Source organism: Leopardus geoffroyi, chromosome C1, assembly GCF_018350155.1.
Source record: "Leopardus geoffroyi isolate Oge1 chromosome C1, O.geoffroyi_Oge1_pat1.0, whole genome shotgun sequence".
Lineage (NCBI taxonomy): Eukaryota > Metazoa > Chordata > Mammalia > Carnivora > Felidae > Leopardus > Leopardus geoffroyi.
Window position 1 is genome coordinate 191781128 of NC_059328.1, and position 16436 is coordinate 191797563.

General features: G+C 48.0%; 1 protein-coding gene across 8 annotated transcripts in view; it reads left to right on the forward strand.

The window, feature by feature from the left end:
• Nucleotides 1-16436, forward strand: part of NRP2 (neuropilin 2) — a 117073-nt gene that overhangs the window by 82890 nt on the left and 17747 nt on the right. For 4 of the 8 annotated variants that reach the window (XM_045480907.1, XM_045480908.1, XM_045480905.1 and 1 more), the window contains exons 14-15: nucleotides 1497-1593; nucleotides 2764-2784. In XM_045480907.1, the coding sequence (XP_045336863.1) occupies nucleotides 1497-1593; nucleotides 2764-2784 (118 nt within the window). Of the gene's footprint in view, nucleotides 1-1496; nucleotides 1594-2763; nucleotides 2800-12273; nucleotides 15867-16436 lie in introns of those variants that run through there. The other 4 variants (XM_045480906.1, XM_045480903.1, XM_045480910.1 and 1 more) reach the window with 3 other exon arrangements.

Sequence of the window (16436 nt, forward strand, 5' to 3'; positions counted from 1 at the left end):
GTGCCCATTCATCATTAGGGAACGTGGTTAAGCACTGCTGTTTTCATTGTGTTTCTCACATTGCCATGGCAACTGAATGACACTCTTATTTGTTATTCAAAACGTGCCTATCTCCACATCCAGACTTGGTTCTTTGTTCCTCCTATTGCCTTTTATATTGCCAAAATCTTCCCAACAAATGTTTCTTCTCTCCATTTTAGTTTAGATTGCTATCAGGTAGGCTGACAAAGGGACACAGAAGCCAGGGAAATCAATGCGAACCAACCTCTACACACACACACACACACACACACACACACACACACACACACACACGGGAAGGAGACTGCCCAGCCCTCTCGCACTCCAAGGAGAGGGGAAAATCCTGCCAGACCTGTCCCAGGGTGAACGTGGGAAGGGGAGGATTGCTGTTTGCACTCAGTGGCCAGCCGTCCAGAAAGACTCCCAAATGAGTAGTTTCTCTCCCAGTGGCTCCAGGAGCGGAGTTCTATTATCTCTGCCCCACAGAGCAAAAGACTGAGGCACAGATGGGTCTGCACAGCTGTGGCTGAGGCTTGGGTAGGAGTAGACACACTGTGGAAGAGGTGACTGAGAACCAGCCAAAGCATTAACCTGCTCCTCCCCAGACGAGAAGCAGCAACAGATGGCTGGTGAGGCAGCCAACTGCTCGCTCGGCTTGCCAGAGGACATGTGCTAGTTTGCGGAAAGAACCCGGGAGGGTGGAATGAGGGAGGATTGAAGACCACAGAGCAGAGGGGCCTCTGTGTGCCGCCTGCAGTCGCCCTGGAGGTTGCAAGCTATCCCGTGTTCCGCCGCACTCCTAACTGCATTCCCGTTTAGAAACCTGAATGCTTCGTGTTGTAAGTGCCTGGTTGCATTTTTGTCTCCCCCGCCAGATGGTGAGATTCTCTGGGCAGAGGGTCTGGCTTATTAGATTTCGTGACTGTCCTTGTGCCTGGCACATAGTAGGTGTTCAGTAAGCTATTGGTGAAGGAAGAGATCCTTCCCCTCCTAGTTGTAATAGTGGAGCCCTAAGACAATGTTACCCCCAAGGCAAAGCCCAGTGCTGTATTTCTCACCTTACCCCCACCTGTTATGTGCTCTGAGTTTCCGAATACAGTACCTGCGTTGGGCATTTAAAAGATTCATGAGAAAGGAACCTCCAAAATTGCTAGAGACATTTCAACCCTCCTGTAAACATGTCCTGATTCTCGTCCTTTTAATCTCTACATTCTGATTACTAGACAACAGTGTCCATCACCTTGTTATATATATTTTTAATCCTCTCAGATATACGTTTGATTTGAACCACTCTTTAAATTAAGATTTCAAGCACCATAGTCATGTGGTCAACAGATGTGTGTACCAGGTACAGTAACGCACACACACGCACACACACACACACGCTTTAAGCTGCAGTTAACAGAGAATTGGAAATCTTTGCACTATTTCCAAGCAGCTCAGTTAACCCTGGCTCTTGTTCTTCTGGCTTCTAGATTGTGTTTGAAGGAGTCATAGGAAAAGGACGTTCGGGAGAAATTGCCATTGATGACATTCGGATAAGCACTGATGTCCCACTGGAGAACTGTATGGGTACGTGAATAGCTGTCTCTTTGTGGCTCTTCCAAATAAGATACCAAGGGCTGGGATATACAAGAGGAAGCATCCCACCATTTTCAGGCCCAGTGATACCCAGGGGGTAGAACAGCAACAGTCTGTGCAGGAGGTGAGGTATGAATGTAGTTGTATCTTAGGCTGCATTCAGGATGGGAGGGGTATAAATGAGATGAAGTCTTCTATCTCCTGTTCCCATTCAGAAATAGACATGCATTAAGTATATGGAGACTCAGGGTGCCAAGACCCCATCGTCAGACTCCAGCTTTTAGCAAAGAAAATGCTAGAGGCTGAGAGCAACTGCCAGTCAGAATTACATGCTGCAAAGGTTTGATGTTTTTAATGGAAGCCTTCACTGGTGAACGAAAATAGTACATCTGTTATATCAGAGTGATAACACAAGTTGTTCTCTTACATGAATGAATTACAGGGCAAACTATGGCAGGTGAAGTAAGATTTTAGAGTTTGCTTTGAAGCTGACACCTTCAGTGCCCAAGATCCCAGAGTTGTAAGATTAAACATCACATGCCAGGTGACCAGCACAAGAAGGACACCGTGAGTGTCCCTTTGGACAGAAGTGCTGAGCGACCAGCCCAAGGAAGATGCACACATTTTACCCAGGCCACCCCAGGGGCATCCTGACCATCTCCCACGAGAGCCATGGGCATTTCCAAAACAAGAGGGAATCCCCAGAAGGAACGGACCTGCTTTTACTTGGCAGAGTAACTGTAATCACTCACCGAGTGCTTTTCTTGGCACGTGGGTCCCGGATGTGTATGTGCCTGATGATGTCAGGAGCGCCTGGGACCACCCCAGTCCCTTCAGGCAGCTCTCGGGCCTGGGCATCGAAGCATAATCGAGGCTCTGAGAAAGTAATCAGTGGTAAGTGACTGATTACAATGCTTTGGGGACCCATTGCTCTATAAAGGACTTTTTGTTCCAAAGCAACTCTGGGAATCTCTCCCCACCCACCCAGCCCCCATGATACTGATATGTTAGACACAGTCTAGAGCATGAGGAGGACACAGGACACTTTCCATGGGGTATTACCAAAAAAATTATTGGAAGTCATCTACATCATACCCTCTACCTGCCCGATTGTTTCTTCCCCTTGTCTAACTCAATATTTTTTCTTTTTTTTTCCCCCAGAACCCATATCGGCTTTTGCAGGTGAGAATTTTAAAGGTAAAAAAAATTACGGTTTGTTTTTTTTTTTTTTTTTTTTTTTGCATGTCTTTTTCTTCCCCCCATGTGATGTGAATTTGGTATGGGGAAGAAACCTCCAAATTTGACAAAGCTCTCACGAGAAAAGAGACACCACACCTTCCCGCCACTAGATGGCACCAACCACACCTGTAGCTTCCAGGAAAGAGGATTGAGATCTTCACTGTCTCCTGTTTAATTAAAGTTTAGAAACCTATAATAGAGACAAATAGGTTACAGATAAACCTTTCAGCCTCGCATTGTCCAACGGGGAGCAATGAGGCTGAAAATGCATGAGTGGTGAGAAAGGAGAGGCTGTGGGGGAGAGTGAACAACAACAACAACAAAAAAAATCAGTAGTAAATTAAAAGTGAAATGAGGTGGCAATGATTTATTTTCGCCTGAAGACGGTTTCTTTCCAGCTGCAGGGCACCAAGGCAGTGGTTTCAATGAACCCTCGGGGAGGTACGGTGGCAGGCCACTTTAGGAGGGCAGAAAGTTAGGGAAAAGACACAAGGAAGGATAATCCTAAGGGGAAAAAGGTGCAGAATTCTGGAGCTGGTGTCTGGTAAAGGGAAGAGGGAGGCACATATGCTGACTGGAGTTAGAGCATTTAAATAGGGGACTGACACACAGCACAGGCCATTTTCTCCCTACTAAAGGAGAGAGCACAGTAAAGAGAGGGGAACTGGGGATGATGGCCGTACCCTCAGAGCCTGGGTGGTGGTCACGCCTGTCCTGTGGGGGTGCAGTGGGTCCCACACTCTGCCCTCCTTGTGCTCCAGTGAGCTCGCACCGATCACGTTTCCGCCCACGGTCCCCATGCTGAGTGTTTAGAAGCCACTCCTATGTTCTTCCTTTCTGTTGGCCGGGGCGGCAAAGCTCATTCAGACACTCGCCCTCACCCAAGGACAGGGGTTTTTCATACCCTGGTTTATGCAAACAGTTGTGAGGCTTCCTGTGCCCTGTTTGCACTGGCTGGCCTTAACCCCAGAGGTGACAGCGTTCCAGCGGTAAGGGAAGTCATTTTCACATCTGAAGTCTAGACTCGTTACCTTCGCTCTCATGAATCTGTCCAGCTCCTGGCTAGAAAGAGATGAATTCCCGGTTTGCCACCTAGATGCGCCGTTGCCTCCAAATCATCTGGCCTCATTTTCCACTCCTCGCCCTCTAAGCAAATAGGTGGGGAAGAAAGCGGCAGAACAGAGAATGACAGACGGACACAGAATACAATTTCTTTCTTTCTCGCCCTTCCTTGCCTCCTGAACGGCATCCCGCTCCCCGCTGCACATTGTAAAGGGTGGAGAGTATTCGTGTGCATGTTGGTGCTCTCTGGGCGTGAGATTTATGCTAATGCGGATCTGAGCATTGGGAGGGAAGCTGAGATCCGAACTGAATCACTTGGATCACAGTTGAATTCAAGCTCTAACCTCTAGGACCCAAGGTAATGTTTATGTTGGGGAAGTGAAACCTGCTGATTAAGACTCCAAGCTCCCGGGAAGGCTGGCTGAAGGCTTGCAGCTATGACCACAGACATGGTTGTGAGTGAGCACGCGTGTCTGGGTCCATGACTGACAAGCACGGGGGCTAAGTGCTCTGCTTCTGTAAGAGAATAAACAAACTGGGGCACATGTGCTTCCTTGAGGTTGTGTTTACCGTGAGGCTTTACAGTCCAGTCATGTTCTCTTGTAAAAAATATATAAATAAAATATCATCGGAGCCGCAGTGCTCATTTAGCCAAAATAAACACAGGGCTTAGTGACTTGAAGGTAAGCGTCTCCAGCGCTCTCACGATGGGCTGATCTGGGGCGTTAAGCAAAAGCAGCTCACAGGGGGTGTGCATTGGCCCATGACTGTTGTCTCTGGAGGTAACGAGCACTTTGGAAGAAGGAAACCGAGTCTTGGGGGGCAGAACCTGGGCCAAGGAACATAGAGTCAAGAGCAGGATTGAAATTGAACATGGACAGTTTCTATCACATTGTCAAGCTGTACATGGCACTCAGAGTCGGTAGCCGGATGAACCCAGGACCGGTCTTCTTTTGGGCCGAGACCCCTCTGGCCTCAGCATGCAATCTGTGTTTTGACTCAAGCAAAGCCTTCCACTGGCTAAAGGAAGGAGGACCATCTGCCCTGCCTAACCTGGTGACTGGTGCACTGCTCCTCTCCTGGTCAGGGCACCGCTGGCCCTGGTGGGAGCCTGGGTGTCCTGGGATTAAATTGGCCTTTTCTCTCAAAAAGGGGAACAAAGAGAACTCAGGTTTGGGCAGGCAGGATGCAGAGAGTTGGTGGTTCAACGCTAATAACCATAGATGGTTACGTTGTTAGTGTGGTTTTTTTTTTTGTTTTTTTTTTTTTTTTTGAATCTGGGTTATTTTTCTTTTCCATTATAAATTAACCATGTGAGGGGCGCCTGGGTGGCGCAGTCGGTTAAGCGTCCGACTTCAGCCAGGTCACGATCTCGCGGTCCGTGAGTTCCAGCCCCGCGTCAGGCTCTGGGCTGATGGCTCAGAGCCTGGACCCTGTTTCCAATTCTGTGTCTCCCTCTGTCTCTGCCCCTCCCCCGTTCATGCTCTGTCTCTCTCTGTCCCAAAAATAAATAAACGTTGAAAAAAAAAAAAAATTAACCATGTGACAGATGCAATCTCATTCTTTGGGAGAGCCCAGTGTGGACTAGGTCAATCTTTAAGGAAATGCAATAGAAGTGTCCTCTGGGCTGGGTCTTGTTAGGTACTCTTGATCTGTTATATTGGCAAGTGTCTTTCATTTTTCTGCCTCTTACTCATTTCTCGCCATGAAACGTTTTTTTTATTCCAATCACCTTGTGTTTTCGGCTTCGTGTGTATACTTTGATTGTAAACCAGGGTATGAGTCAGTAATGAAGAGAAACAAGCCATAGAGGGAAGGAACAAGGAAAAGAGAACGTGAATAAGCTGCGTTGTCATGTGATTTGTAAAAAGACTTTTGTTGTTGTTGTTATGAGTCACGTCTTAAACAATGGAGCCCGGGTGGGTGTGCATTTTTTTTTTTTCCTTTCTTTCTTTCTTTTTTTTTTTAAGCATCGGCTATAAGCACAGTGCCGTCATGTATCTTTTTCTAGAACGTGAGCTTTAACAAATGAAAACCCGTACAAAGGAAAAGGACAAAAAACCCCGAAAAGTGGTATAATTAAGGTGATGGATTATTTCCCCTTAACCAATACTTTCTTTTTTCCATAAAAGAAGAAAGAATAATAAAGAAGCCAGTAAAAATGTGGAGGGCCCATGATCAGAGCTCTGTAGCTGTTGACCAAGTAGTTATTTTTAGGAGCTCACAGTAGATGCAAGGGGTTTTGTTCATGTTAGAGGCTGAGGACTTTGAACAACGCAGGAGCAGGGACACCGGGTCTGGTCCCCTACCCATTAGAGGCCCGTGGAAATCCCAGGCACGGGGGCTCTCAGGGAAGGTGGTTGTTACAGTAAAGCATTCAGAAGCACTGGGTCTGCCACTGATGGATGCTAAAAGGGACATCAGTGTCTCTTGCTAACTAACGGCTGTGAGCTTGGGCTCTCAGACCAGTTCTGAGAGCCGTGGGTCTCGCTCAGAGTTCACTTTCTGCAGCCCTGCTCAATTACACCAGGAGAAAGTGAACATCTCAGTCACTCTCCTGGTCACAGAGGGGAGCAGTCTTAAGAGAGACCCATTCCCAGGTAGTGACAGAGCTGGCCGGGGTGTGCCTCACGTTTTAAGTTCTGTTTGTTTGGTGCCAGCTGGTCCAAACCAATTTGGACCAATTCCCACCACCTCTCCCTTTTTATCCCCTCCCCTTATTCCCCAGAGGCATTGCCCATCAGTGCAGCATCCCCCCATCCCAGGGCGCAGGACCTGGGGTTGGCCCCCCCAGTGCCCTCTCTCCTTGGCTTCCCCTTGAGCTCTTCTCTCCTAGAAGCACTTCCAAGAGGCGGTGAGGGTTACGTGGCTGAAAGGCAGAGAAGCATTCCTACGCCCTGCCAGGGTTCCGGAAAGGCGGCTGTGGTGTGCGATTCCTTCTCCTTGGCCCCCCTCCCCTTACGTCTCCAGCTGCCGGATTGAGGCTAGGTGTTGCTGAGCGAGGAAGCATGGAGATCAGATGTGCGTAAACCGCATAACTGCTTGGCTGCCACAGCTTGCCTAAGGGGACACTGAGGCATTCTTTGTGAGGTTTGCTCGTGCAAGCTGCCTCCCCCCGTCACAGAGGCCCGACGCGCCCCTCCTCGCAAGCTCGCCACTCATCTAAACAGCTGCCAACGTCAGTTTCTCTAAGGGGAGAAGGACATTTTTTTCCCCGACGCCTCCTCTCTCCAGGAAGAGAGTGCCACCAGAGAGAAGTGTCCGAAACTCCAGCCAGCCACAGCTCTGAATTCAGAGGCATTTGGGATAGATGTGGGGGACCAGTGCAGCTTCTGCGAGCCTAGTGGCACCCTTCCAAGGCCCCTCTGGACACTGCTTGTAAGGCCAATTAAAGAGTCATTTCTCAGGGAGACGTACTTTTAAAGTCTTCTTCCAAACAGGCCAGGGGACGTGGCCGCGTTCGTCTACTGTCTTTCGTAAACTTCTCCAGAGGCGCCAACCTTTTTCGTTTGTTTGTCTAATCTCACAAATTCAACCAGCCTTTTTGTCTGAAATACTCCTTCGCCTGCACCTCATTTCCAAGCTGTGCAGCTAGGACGTGGCCGACAGGCCAAGTCTCCCCACAGCGAGGCCACCTCTTACTTGCAGCGAGCCTTGATCCCTTCCTCTGGGAGGGATGGCCCGCCCGGCACCGGGGTCTTTCAGAGCATTTCTTTTGGAAACCTGGGTGACTCCTCCAGGTCCAGAGGACATGGGGTAAACTTGGCTGTAGGACGTGCTTTCTCTATACAGTGGTTCAGCGAGAACTTGACCGGGATGGTCCTCAGACAGGTTCAGACGGAGGCTGGAGGCAGAAAGAGAGAGGGTGACTTCCTGTCCCATCCCAGCTTGGTTAGAACGGGGGTCTGCACGCTTCTTCTGGAAAAGGACAGAGAGCGTGTCGGGCTTTATAAGACTCTGGGTCACAAGTACTCAGCTCTGCCGCTGTAGCACAGAAGCAGCCGTAAGCAATATGTGAGGAGGGTGGCTGTGTTCCAGAATGGACAAAACTGGGCAGCGGGCCAGAGCGGTCACCCGACCCCGGGGCCCTGGCACCGGCTGGGGATTGGGTGCACGTGCTTCTGGTCCTGACGCTGCTACTTTCCAACGGCGTGAGCTTCCTGAGGGCTCCAAGCCATCGCTAGGGTTTTGCTCTGTGCTGCGCTGCCCCCTTCCTCGATGTTCCTCCAGGTAAAACCAGGAGGAAATCACTCATCCTCTCAGATTCTCGGGCCTCCCGCCCGAGGGTCACGAGGAGCAAACAGGGTGATTCGCGCGAAGCCTGTCGCCCTACATCCTTCCCATGGAAAGTGACCGCTCGTTGTACCTGTTGTTATGGCCACATTTCCCAGGGGTTTATTAATTCAGTGACCCTGTGTGCACGAGAGGAATGGAAGGAGCACTACCTGGGTGTCTTCTTTTCCCTCAGTCTCCTCCTATGCATGGCTTCTTAGAATTTATGGTTTGCCAGAATTCAAATTCTTATGCCTTTGCATTGCCCCTTTCTCCAGGGGGCCCAGAACTTTTACAGATGGAAGCCTGCTCAACCTTGCAAATACACTTGAAATTATTGACTATTTAAATATCTGTTTCTCATTATCTCACACAATGAGAAAACTTTGTGGAGAATTAGAGGATGGTAATTAAAGAAAAATAGTTCAAGAGTTGAAGGCATTTTCCAATTGGGTAAAAAAAAAAGGGGGGGGGGAGGGATGTGAATAAGTGATAGACGTTACTGCAATCAAAAGGAACATTCCAGTCCAGCACATTGCTAGCTCTAGACAAGGCTGAGGTCTTACCCACCCTCTTTCTCCCATATCGGGGAACCAGCCCAGGCTCCTTTGTTACAAAGCAATGGCCCAGCCACCCCATATGACTGAGGGGATAAGTGGGGCCAAAATAGAGGCACTCACAAACCTGGGCACCTGGCGCAGGTGACATCTATCTGAGGGGGGTACTTTTTGTGCAACTTCACCTAAGAGGCACAATATGAGCCAGCAAAATTGCTAGCACCAAGAATCACTGTTATGTGAAGTACCAGTGGGTCGTTAATGTTTTCCAGGGAATCTGGATGTTGTTTCAAATACATTCTCCCATCCATTTGTTCATCCATCCATCCATCCATCCATCCATCCATCCATCCCTCTGACATCCATTGGATTGCTGCTATTGTCTGGGAAGGCTCTTTGGAAGGGCATGTAACCCCTGTTGATCTGTCACCTTTCTTTTCTCTGCCTGGCAAACCAGAGCCTTAGTATATAGCCCCTGAAGGCTGCCACAAAGCCAGATTCCAAACCAGCAATCCACCTGCCTGTGGGAGTTAAGTCTCTTTAGCTGGAGACTGTTCTGAGAAACTCTGGCCCCAACTGTGCGTCACCCAAAATTGCCTGTGGGGGGAGGAGAGAAGAATTGGTAGGTGGATCCTCTCTTTTCTAACTCCCTTCCTATTAAAAGCACAAACTCACAGAGCATGCTTCCTCATTTCTCAAAACAAATGTCCAAGGAAAATGTTTAAGGAGCTGATGTACTGTCCATCACTGTCCATAAGATGGCTTTTGTCACGAAAATTTTCTTCATGTTGATAACTTGGGGGAGGGGAGCATTGGTAGGAAAGGGGAAGGGGTCTCATACCTAAAGTGGAGTGTGTCTTCCAAAGCGGAACAGAACTCTGAGACCAGGGCTCTCGCTGTGACTCTGAACGTGTAACCCGTGTATTGCGATCTCCCCTTCTTGTGGGCCCTGACATCCTCCCCGCCGTGGCCCAATGTTGTCTCTATCACAAGAAACACTTCAGAAGTAGCACTGAGGCCAGCCCTAGCACTCTGAGCCCTGGGCGGGGGGGGGGGGGGGGGGGGGGGGTGTTATTTAATGTTGAAAACCAGCATTTTGACTGAAGGAAAGCAAGCCTTTGAACTGAAACTATGTGGTTTGGAGGGAATGTGAGCAGTTGTGACCATTTTTGGCTTGACAAAAATTTGTGCTGCTCCCTTTGTGGTGTATGATCAGGTGCTTCAGGTGGGAGTGAATCCCTGTGGATGTATCACCTTCCTTTCTTCTCATTAGAGGAGGGCTCTCACTGTGGCACCAAATCGAAATCAGAAGCAAACCCAAGGATGCCCTTTGGGAAGAGGGGGTTGGCACTGGGGAACTTCAGCCCGTCCCCATGCACTTTGTTGTTTCTCGTGCATTCTTCTGAGCCCACATGAAAATCCAACAGCAGGGTGGTTGCCAGGCAGCAGATACTCTTAGTGACCTGAATAATGAGTTGCCACCAGTTCACGGTGACTCAAAAGCTGGCCATTTTCAAGGAGCTGTTTTCAGCGCCTTGCTTTCTCTTTCCGTTTCTACGCGTAATTTTCAATATGGTCACAAAGATTGACAGAGAGAGAGAGAGAGAGAGAGAGAGAGAGAAAGGGAGGGGAGGCAGAAGGGGGAGAGGGAGATAAAGAGCTTTCCCAGCTACAGAAATGAAATTATTAAAAGACAGAAGTGATTTGGGAATAAAAGAAAATAGAGGAGGTGATATCGAAGGGGACGAGGTAGAACAGGGACGGTGGGGCTCTGGACGTGGCTGCCAGTGTATATGCTGTGTGACACATCCTTGTCAAAGCTCTTCCAATACTGCACCCTCCTGGTGGCCCGAGAGGCACCAACAAACCCTGCACTTTAGCAGAAGGGGATCCCTAAAATTAGAGGAACCAGTGATTAAAGGCTGGGCAGGTGGACAGGCTCTAGAAGATAGTTGCAGCAAAATGCTCTCATTTTGCTTCTACTTCTGAGACACATCAGAAGGTCTGACCCACCCCCCAGCTATTCCCCCAAATCAAAGAGAGGCGTTGTGGTGTTCAGGCTGAGGAGTTGGCCAACACTGACCCACAGATAGGAGGCTTCACCTCAGAAGCCCTTCAGTCAAGAGCATTTGTGGAGCGCTTTCTTTGTCCATCCCCTGAGGGAGACATCAACAGGAGAGGGACTTCTTCCACTTGAGGGTCTCCAAGCCTCGTGGGGGAGGGGGGGCGGGGGGGGGGCATGAAAATCTAAATGCACCCTGGCTGCATCTTGAGTAGAGATACACCCACAGTGTAGGACGAAGGATGGATGAAGAAGGCAGCGGCCCCTCCCAGCCGTGCGTCCCCCTGGGGGATCCTAGGGACAGAGAGGATGGGTCTCTCTGGCCACCACCACTTGATGGAAGCAGCTAGGGATGGAAGCTTTCATAGGTTAAGCATACATCATTTTTCAGAAGTAAAGATCATGTCTGGTTTTGGCAAGCTCCAAAGCTCCTAGTCCCATTCTGGGCCAGATTCTCATCTGATGTAAATCTTCGGGAGAATCAAGTTGTAGCACTGTTTTGCATCAAGTGGGACTCTGGCCAGTCTTTCCCCAGAGTTTCCCTGGGCTTAAATCTGCTATATCATCTCCATGGCAACCAGAGGCTGGCCAGCGAATGTGGTTGCCTTCGAAATCCTCTGCTAGCTTCTCTTTCCCTCCTCTGTCTTTTCTGAGATTAAGAATGATCTCCCTCCCTTGGCTCTCACTTACTCACTCTCTCTCTTAACATACCCGTATCATGTGTGCCCACATTTTTTTTTTCTGTTGCAACGTCTTTCCCAATCAGCTTTCAAAATCCGCCATCCAATTAAAAAAAAATGAAGATGCGTTAGTCATGGCTTGACAGTGATAACTGGCCTGTTTAGACAAGACCAGGCTGATTTCGATGGGCATGGAAGCCTTGCCAAGCCAAAGTGGAATTCACCTTTAAGTCTAGCCAGCCTAATTAATACATTTGTTTACGAATGCTGGCCAACCGGACCAAATACTCTGTTGCCACCCCTTCCGAGAATCAGCCTGCCGGAATCCCGGAAGTCGTTCCGGCATCATTTACTTGCTTGTGCGCATCCGTGAGTGTCCGTACGCGTGTGAATTACGACGCTTCTGTCTACGGTAGGGTAACTGCGGTTTAACAGAAAGAAGGAAAGGGCCTTTGTAATCATACAGCTCTTGGTTGAATCCCATATTTACCATCACTTGCTGTATAACCCCCGTCCCTTAGCCTCTCTGAGCCTCTGTTTAGACCTCCATCTGTGAAATGGGTCCGACAGGGCCTATCTCATCAGGTTGCGAGTAGGAAATGATGTCAGTCGTTTAACAGTGCTTGTCACGAGCGAAGTACTCAGTACCATCTTATTCCCCTGCCCCTTGCCTATCCGCTCCAAAGCATGTATGTGTTTTCCTTTTTCTTTTTTTTTTTTTTTTTTTTTTTTTTTATTAATTTTTGGAGTAGTCTGCATGCTCTCAGCCTAGCAACACTCTTCTGTGTCTCTCCACCAGGGGGCACCCTCCTACCAGGGACCGAGCCCACAGTGGACACGGTGCCCGTGCAGCCCATCCCAGCCTACTGGTATTACGTAATGGCCGCCGGGGGCGCCGTGCTGGTGCTCGTCTCCGTCGCGCTGGCCCTGGTGCTCCACTACCACCGGTTCCGCTATGCGGCCAAGAAGACCGATCACTCCATCACCTACAAAACCTCCCACTACACCAACGGGGCCCCTCTGGCGGTGGAGCCCACCCTAACCATTAAACTAGAGCAAGACCGCGGCTCGCACTGCTGAGGGCCGAAGCCAAGGACGGCACCCAAAACAAACGAGAAAGACTACCAACACGTTGCCTCGATTTTGCACTTTTTTCTCCTCGCCCAGTCTCTGTGTGGACTCTCAAGACATCTCTGTCTGTCTCTCCTCTCTCTCTCTCTCTCTCTCTCTCTCTCCGGGGGCCCAAACCCTGTGTGCTTTTATTCATCCTGACCATTGTCCTTGGGTTCTCTCTCTTCTGGTTTGTTTTTATCCTTTGTTGATTCCAAACCAACCACCCCCACCTCTAATGCTGCATCTTGGAATATGAGAAGAGATACGCCCCTCAGCCCTTCACCACTGAAGGCTCAGCTGGTTTTCTTTCAGAGACTGGTTCCCTGTTTCTTCCCCTTGCCTTATCCCATACCTCCTCCCGGTGGGCAGTGTGCCAGGAGACCCGAGAGAAAATGTGGATCTGTGTGTTTGTACATAGTATATACATGTGCGTGTGAATCGCTCTGTGTCGGGTGTGTGTGTATGTGTGCGTGTGTGGACGTGAGAGAGAGACTGGTTCATTGTGGGGGTGGGGGGGAGTGTGTGTGGGTGTGTTCAGAGAGGACCCCTTTAACCCTTGTGTTACTTCTCCGGGGGTACATTCTCCAAAAAAAAATAATACGCTGTACTAGTTTTGTTTACTTGGAGAAGAGATTGAAGCTTTTTGTTGCCTTATCTAGCTCTGGCTGGGTTTCTGTTGGCTACCACTGTCCTCTCCAGGTACCTAAAAAAAACTGGAGGCCGCATGAAATGAAATGTGGCCCCTCCCATCCCTATCCCATTCCCGATCCACCTGACCCAAGACGAAAGTTCCCCCAGCGCACCCAGACATGACCCCTTGTCATGTCTCCTGGAGTCTTGGGAAGTAGCAAGATGGCAGCCATTGGGTGTGTGCAGAATCATCTCTACTTCCAGCCCTGAAGCAAATCTGTCTCGTGTTGCCTTATGAAAGGGAAGCTCATAATGAATGTGTAGCTTTTATCAGTTAAGTCCAATCTTGGAATACGTCATAAAGAATAACAAGTCTGAGACTGGCTTAGGAAAAGCAGTAGCCTGTTTAAGGTGGGAGCGAGAGGTGGAGGAGAGAAGGGAGGAGCAGGGAGGACTGAATGTGGTCTTTTCAAAGTCTCCTCACTTGGGGGGTTTACTGTGCCCGACTTGGGATGGAGTTGAGTAAGAAGCTTAAAAATTGTAATCTTTGGTATTCTATTGGTCGTTGTAATAGCATTTGTAAAATAGGGGGGGAAAGGGATCGTTTGCTTTCCTTTCGTGGTGTTAATGTGTGCCTGAATCTATAGCCACTAAAACATAAGACTGTTCACCTGACTTATTTAAATATTCTGAGGATATTCAGAAGTAACCATTTTTTTTAAATGTCAACTGCCAGCCCTTAAAATGCTACCCCTTAAAGCATTCGTAGCATCTGGCAAATACACCTTCTTAGGCTGGCCTGGCATTTCCAGATGTTGCTGCATCAGGAGAGGGTATAATGAAGATAAATCTGTTGCTGCCCGTGTGTCCTCTCTAAGCAACGCAGGGAGAGGGATGTTAGAGATAAATTGCCTAATGATATTGTACAAAGGATAGATTCAATAATGAAGTCAATTTCATTGATAGAAAATGCGTATTTTAACGAGACGCTCAGTGACTTGGGGCTCAGCCTTGGGGGTGTTGCTTTCTCCGCTTCCTGCTAGGAATCCACCAGGGAAGTGTGAGATTCTCTCCAAAGATGGTTGCCTGGGCTGAAAGCCTCCAGGTACCTTCTGAGAACAAAATGTTAATTTTTTTTTTTTTTTTTTTTTTTTTTGGCTGCTTGGGAGAGAGAGAGTTTTAGCATTCTTTCAGAATATATTCGCAGGTCCCTCCAACACACGCTCACTTTCGCATCTGGTTTGTTTCATCCTTCTGAAAGAAAGGTGCTCTCCCACTCTTATTCTATTTCAAAGAGCTACTCTGGCTCAACCACAGAAGCTCTGCCAAGAAAAGAAAAGATGAAAGGCTAGAGCATGAGCTACCTTGAGATTTCAAGTGTCCTACCCCAGCTGAAGATGGAAAACAAAGCTGCGAGAGGGAGGAGGGGCACAAGCCCAACATACCGTGTGATGAATTCCATGCCAGTCACTACGGGCTTTTTATCTCAGGTGTCCACATCCAGCTGTGCATTTGGGGCCAGGCATTCCCTCGAAATGATTGACATCCCCGTAGGCACCCCGTGGAGGTATGGTGTCAGGGAATTACACCTGGAAAATCCAGCCAGCGTATCAACTGTCTGAGTTACTTACTATCTACCCTTGAGGATTTCCCTTCTTTACAAGAAGATGACAACAACTTTGTGCATTTGCTGTGTCTTTATCTGGTGCCCCATGTGGCATCATCTTTATGTACATGCCATAGTTGAGAATATGAGACTGCTCAAATCTTTGTGAATCCCATGATGAACTTCAGCTGGGGATGTCACACTTTCTCCTTCTCCTCTCTCTCTCTCTCTCTCTCTCCCTTTGGCCCAGCAACTTTCATAGTATTATCTAGGTACTATGCTAAAAGGGCAGCTGTTCTATAAAATCATGCTTTGCAGCTTTAGAAAGCAAAATTCTGTATTTCATGGAGGGAGGGAAGGATCACTCTCTTCTAAGAAAAATAGACTGGACAGGTGAATGCATGCATGCATGTGTTTAGAGTTGCTTCTCAGAAGACAAAAAGGTGATAGCAACTACTAAAATATAAATGAATGAATGAAGAATTGAAGGTCTAGCTCGGGCTGGTAAAGTTTTTGCCTTAGTAGAGGTTTCATATTAACAGCTCCAGGAGGGCAACCCTTATCTCTGGGGTTTAAAAAAAAAAAATCCCTTCCTTGGTATTATTCTAACAATTGCTCTCCCCTAATTGCTGGTGAAGGCAGAAAAAAGAAAAAAAATTATAGCATTGCCATTGACAAAACAGGACCCTGAAAATAAAGTGAAATTGTCTTTTCCCTCACCCCACAGTTTTGGGATTAAAGCCAGAATAGGATAGGAAATCCAGTAATATTTCTGACGTCGATACCCCATCTTTAAAAAGATCTTGTCTTTAAACTAAAAATAGCAGGCAGGCAAACACCTAAATAATCGATAATTACCAAAGAAAAACAACAAAACAAGAAAACTTAAAGATTTTTACTTCCTATTCTTATCCCTCTTCCTATAACTGTGACATCTCTTGCATTGCTCAGTTGCCTGTGTGTCTAAATAACTTGTGGACATTGGAAACTATTTGAAAATGTATTGTGTGGAATGTAATAAAATGATGATATTTTTATACAAACATCTGGGTTTTTTTTCCTGTTTGCCTATGAGAACAAAGTTGAAATGTAGGCTTTGAACAAATTGATGTTTCCAAAGTTTGACCACTGCCTTCTGAGCTACAGGGCATTGCTGTGGGAGGTACGTGGGTTTTCTCCTTGAGGCTGGATGCCAGTTTTTTCTTCTTTTATTTTTATTGCTGCTTGTTAGGAGTTTTATCCAATTTGTGCAGCTGAGCCAACTTTTATGATTGGTGTGGGATTTTGCAAAAGTTGCTAAGTGCTAAATTGCTCAGTGTGATTCCACAAAATTTCTCTTGATGGCAAATCCCTGGAGATTGGACGCTGCCTTTCATGGGGCCCCAGGGGGAATGGGACCAGTGGAGTTGAATCACGTACTTGGCTCTACAGAGACAGATAGCTTCCTTTGGAGAAGAAGCGGCGACATGATGCCCCTCGCCTACCAAATCATTTCTTCCACGGGGACATTGATCTCTTGATGAGCACTTTCCCAGACAAAATGGGAACTTATGGCGTGTTCAAGGCTCCAAAATATTCCAGACTTCATTTTGGAGCAAGTAATGAAGATGATT